The sequence below is a fragment of the Phaseolus vulgaris genome, chromosome 6 (assembly GCF_000499845.2).
Source record: "Phaseolus vulgaris cultivar G19833 chromosome 6, P. vulgaris v2.0, whole genome shotgun sequence".
Taxonomy (NCBI): Eukaryota; Viridiplantae; Streptophyta; class Magnoliopsida; order Fabales; family Fabaceae; genus Phaseolus; species Phaseolus vulgaris.
Genome location: NC_023754.2, coordinates 1,986,755 through 1,992,157, shown reverse-complemented (window position 1 = coordinate 1,992,157; position 5,403 = coordinate 1,986,755). Strand labels below are relative to the sequence as shown.

General features: G+C 47.8%; 2 protein-coding genes across 2 annotated transcripts; both read right to left on the bottom strand.

The window, feature by feature from the left end:
- Positions 1 to 2,271: 2,271 nt before the first annotated feature.
- Positions 2,272 to 2,841, bottom strand: LOC137833197 (uncharacterized). The gene has a single exon (XM_068641558.1). It carries the CDS (start codon positions 2,839 to 2,841, stop codon positions 2,272 to 2,274), a length of 570 nt encoding a protein of 189 aa, XP_068497659.1.
- A 129-nt stretch (positions 2,842 to 2,970) lies between these two features.
- LOC137833196 (uncharacterized) lies at positions 2,971 to 3,570 on the bottom strand. The gene has a single exon (XM_068641557.1). It carries the CDS (start codon positions 3,568 to 3,570, stop codon positions 2,971 to 2,973), a length of 600 nt encoding a protein of 199 aa, XP_068497658.1.
- Positions 3,571 to 5,403: the final 1,833 nt, after the last annotated feature.

Genomic DNA, 5,403 nt, shown 5'->3' with positions numbered 1-5,403 from the left:
TCCAGGAGGTTCTCAAAACCTTCCAAGGCGGGGAAGTGGATGGCCAGGCTGGAGGAAAGGGCGACCCAGTAGGAAATGCGTCTTGGCCAGCTGGAAGGAGAGCTTGTCCGCAAGGACGAACTCTTTAGCGATATCAAGGAGGAGCTCACTAACGACGTTGCTGGAGCCTATGGTGCCGGGTTTGAGGATGCCATGGCTCAGGTTGCTTGTGTGCATCCTGGGGTGGATCTATCTCAAACCGGCCTGACTAAGAGAATCATCGACGGGCAGCTGGTTGACGCCCAGGAGTAGCTCCTTTCTTGTTGTAATTAAACTGCTTAACGAACAATTTTATGTACTTTGTAAATAATCTACTTTTTTATGAAATTCGTCGTTTTCTTAACTCGCTCCTTTTTCGTTGTTAACTACCTTTGCCTTGCTTGCTTAGTTTAATCAACACTTTAGGGCCTGTGTGACTTAGGTAGCACACTCCTTTACTGCTGATTGACTTTGAATCTTCGTAAGAACCATGCCTACCCTAGTTCTCACTTCACCCTAACCTCTGCCAAACGAAGGTTAGGGAGATGCTGCTTCAAACCTTGACTCATGAGGTCAAGGGAGATCTCTAACTAGGTACCACACCACTCTCAACCTTGCCCTTCAATACAAGGGAGACCTTTGACTGGGTACCTTACTGTTCTCGACCTTGTCTTACAAGACAAGGGAGTTCTACACTTGGCTGGACTCCACCTTCCCACACAAGGACAAGGGAGACCTATAACTAGAACCCATAATAACCTTGCCTTACAATACAAGGAAGAGGTCCTCCTTTTGTCCTTGCCCTAGCCGTATAGAGGCAAGGGAGGATTTCAATTGGCCACTGTTTGTTCTCGACCTTAGAGTTCCCACACAACAGGGAGGCCCACTAAGAACCATGCTACTCTCAGTCTTGGTGTTTCTAACCCAAGGGAGATGCTTGTTTTGTTGACTCGCCCTAACTGTACATAGGTAGCGGAGAATTTTAATTAGTGAACCGTACTGTTCTCGACCTTGGTGTTCTTACTCAATCGGGAGGCTCACAAAGAACCATACTATTCCCAATCTTGAGATTTCTAACCCAAGTGAAAGGTTCGTAACTAACCTCGTCCTCGCCTCTTAAGGCAAAGGAGGATTTAACTGGCGAACCATACTGTTCAACCTTGGTGTTCTCACTCAAGGGGGAGGTTCACGAAAAACCATATTGTTCCCGATCTTGAGACTTCTAACCCAAGGGAAAGGTTTAGTACTGACCTTGACCTCGCTCTATAAGGGCAAGGGAGGATTTAGTTGGCGAACCATATTGTTATCGACCTTGGCGTTCTCACTCAAGAGGGAGGTTCACGAAAAACCCTACTGTTCCCGACCTTTAGACTTTTAATCCAAGAGAGAGGTTCATTAACTGTATTGTACAAAATATTTGAAAAATATTTAACTGAATAACTGAAATTTTATTGGGTGACCTCGTTAAAAAACCCCTTGAAGGTAAACAAAGTCTCCCCTAAAACTGTGTACAATGCAATAACTCAACTGAAATAAAACTTAAGGTTGGCCGCGTTCCACGTACGAGGGATCGCTCCACCTTCTGGAGTCTCGAGCCTATATGCTCCATTCCTAAGGGCCTTTGTCACCCTGAAGGGACCAGTCCACTTGGGAGACAACTTATTCTCTAGCTGGTATGGGTGGGCCTTCCTCATCACCAGGTTGATGACCTGAAACTGCCGAGGTCTCACCTTGGAGCTGTACTTGTACTCCACCCTTCTCTTCAAAGCCTCTGCCTTGATTCTTACTTCCTCCCTTACTTCATCCAGTAGGTCCAGGTTCACCTTTCTTTCTTCATTGGACTCTTCAACCACGAAGTTTTAGAAACGTAGCGAGTTCTCCTGGATCTCTACAGGAATCATTGTGTCTGAACCATACACCAAGCTAAAGGGTGTTTCCTTGGTAGTGGACTGGGGAGTAGTGTGGTAAGCCCACACAATTCTAGGAACTTTCTCTGCACAGGTCTCTTTGGCCTTCTCCAGCCTTCTCTTCAGACCTCTGAGCAGAACTCGGTTGGCGGACTCGACCTGCCCGTTTGTCTGGGGTGTTCGACTGATACGAATACCTGCTTTATTCCCAGTTCTGTACATAACTTGCCCAACTGTTGGCTTGCAAACTGGGTGCCATTGTCAGACACCAACCATTTTGGGATTCCAAAGCGGCATACTATGTTCTTCCACACAAAATGCTAGATCTTGTGAGTTGTGATCTGCGCTACTGGCTCAGCCTCATCCACTTTGTGAAGTATTCTATGGCAACAACGAGGTACTTCATCTGCCGCACTGCTAAAGGGAAAGGCCCCAGAATGTCGATCCCCCAAGTATGAAACGGCCATGGGCTATAGATCGATCTGAGCTCCTCTAGAGGTGCCTTGTGCCAGTTAGCATGTTGCTGGCACTGCTTGCACCGTTGTGCATACCCCGTGCAGTCTTCCATCATGGTTGGCCAATAATATCCTGCACGAATGGCCTTCGATGCGAGAGCTCGGCCATCGATGTGACTCCCGCATATCCCTTCATGGAGTTCTGCCATTATGCTTGTGCACTGCTCACCGTTTACGCATACCAGAATAGGGTGAGTGAACCCATGTCTAAACAACTTTTCATCGATCAAGGTGTACTTGCTCAAATTTTTCTTGATTTTTCTAGCCTCTGTAGGCTCCAGCGGGAGTATCCCATCAGCCAAGTAATGTTTGTAAGGTGTCATCCAGGTTTCGTCCCCTTCAACTAGGAAAACATGCAACGACTTCTCCCTAGAAACTAGGTATGTGCTTATTCTGGGCATCTTTAATGTCTCCTGACTCAACAACCAATGACTCATCTTCACCCTTTCTGAAGTGTTGATCTGCTGGACTTCTGCTGCATTATCTGTGGCAGTTCGAGGTGTCCTCAGAGTCTCCTAAATGACTGTCCTCTATCTTCCCCCCTTTCCTGAACTGGCGAGCTTTGCTAGCAAGTCAGCTCGGGCATTTTTTTCTCTGGGCACGTGTACTAACTCCAACACTTCAAACGTCTCCCTCAGAATCTGGACGTACTTTAGGTATGCGGCCATCTGAGGGTCTTTAGCTTGGTATTCTCCTGTGACCTGACCTGTGACTAACAAGGAGTCACTCTTTGCCAACAAACCTTTCACACCCATCTCCTTAGCCAATAGCATTCCAACGATCAATGCCTCATACTCTGCCTGATTGTTACTAACTTTGAAAGTGAACCACAGGGCCTGCTCAATCAATAGCCCATTTGGTCCTTCCAAGATGATGCCAGCCCCACTACATTTTTGGTTGGAGGAACCGTCTACAGAGAGTACCCATCTGAAGTCTGCTCCTTTTTGCCCAACCATTCTTCCTGCCACATCTGGCTTCTGCAAGACCTTGCGAGTGGGAAGGTTTGTCATCACTATCATTGTAAAGCTCTGGAAGTAATGGCGAAGCCTTTGTACTGAGAACACTACTGTCAGGGCCGCTTTCTCAATGGCCTGATATCTCACCTCAGGCCCATGCAATACTTTGCTCATAAAGTAAATCGGCTTTTGTACATGGTCCTATTCCTTCACAAAGACTAACAAGTGACTGTGAAGTACAAGCGAAGCGAGGTACCCAGCTGCGACTTGCATAACACTGGTGGACTGGCCAGATACTCCTTCAGCTTGAGGAACGCCTCTTCGCACTCCCTGGTCCATACGAACCTGCTATTCCTCTTCAGGCACTAGAAATAGGGGTGACCTTTGTCCCCTCCAGTTGACACAAATTTGGACAAAGCGGCCATCGGCCCTGTCAACTGTTGCACCTCCTTTACTGAGATCGGGCTCCTCATTATGATCGCAACACATTTCTCAGGATTTGCCTCTATCCCACGCTCAGTGAGTAGGAACCCTAAGAACTTGCTTGCTTCTACCCTGAACAAACACTTCTCAAGGTTCAGCTTCAATCTGTACTTAGCTATTATGGTGAATAGCTCTTCTAAATCCGTTACATGCTGCTCCCTGTGCTGGGAGGTGACCACCATGTCATCCACATATGTTTGGACATTTCGCCCTATCATGGGCGCTAGTACTCTGTCCATGGTATGCTTGGACATTTTTAAGCCCAAAGGGTATCACCTTATAATAGTAGCAGGAGAGCTCTGTCATGAACGTTGTTTTGCATTCGTCCTTGGGATGCATCCTGATCTGATTGTAACCAGAAAAGGCATCCAGGAAGTTGAGTAGTCTGCAACCAGATGCACTGTCTACCAAAGCATCAATACTGGGAAGCGGGTAGGAGTCCTTCGGACAGGCCTTGTTGAGGTTTCCACTAGCCTTCTTCACCAACACCACGTTCGTCAGCCACTCAGGGTACTGAATCTCCCTTATGTGGCCAGCGCTTAGCAGTTTCTATATCTCTTCTCTAACGACCTGACACCTCTCTTCATTGAACTTTCTCCTTCTCTGGTGAACAGGTTGGACCTGCGGGTCCATGGTGAGACGATGACACATGAAGTTAGGATCTATGTCAAGCATGTCTAAGGTAGACCATGCAAAAGCATCCAGGTGTCGCGCTATGACTTCGACAATCTAGTCTTGTGTCTCTTGGCCTAAGGACTTGCCAAGCTTGAACCTCTTTCCACCGATCTCCCTCTTCAACACCTCTTCTGCAGGTTCGGGTCGTCTCTCCCGGGCGATCTTTGCGCGAGTGACCCCTTCTTCCTTTGGTGGTTGGGTGGTAACAACAAACACTCCTCTCTTCATCTTGAGACTATTCTCATAGCACTTCTTAGCCTCCTTCTGATCAGACTTGATAGTGATCACTATGCCCTCAAGGGAATGCAGTTTCATCTTCATGTGCCTCGTAGAGGCCACCGCTCCAATCCTGTTCAAAGCAGGTCTACCCAAAAGTATATTGTAGGCTGATGGAGCGTTAACAACGAGGTACTTGATGTTTGTAGTGCGTGAATTTGTGCCATCTGTGAAGGTCATCCCCAGCTCTATATCCCCAACTATAGCTTATTGAAGGTCGACCAGAACATCACATTGGTTGAACTTCCCTGGTCCACGAGGACGCGATGCACCCTCCTTCCTATTGTTACTACCGAAATCACCACCGGATCATTGTCATGCGGAACGACATCCTAGTGGTCGGCCTTGGTGAAGACGAGGTCGACATCGGGAGTCTGATCTTCCTCCTGTACCTCTACTGCCATCACCTCTCATGCATACTTCTTTCATTGGGAGGCGGTGCATCCTCCTCCTGAGAACCCTCCAGAGATAGTGTTGATTTCACCATGAATGGGCACCTCGTGCCCCTGATCGCCTCCCGAGGCTGCTGACGCCTGAGCCCCCTGCGGCTCTTGGATGTAATCCTTCAAGAAG

Bases quoted from the DNA above. Each gene is read 5' to 3' on its own strand.
- LOC137833197 (XM_068641558.1), bottom strand. From the start codon at position 2,841: ATGCCCAGAATAAGCACATACCTAGTTTCTAGGGAGAAGTCGTTGCAT.
- LOC137833196 (XM_068641557.1), bottom strand. From the start codon at position 3,570: ATGAGCAAAGTATTGCATGGGCCTGAGGTGAGATATCAGGCCATTGAG.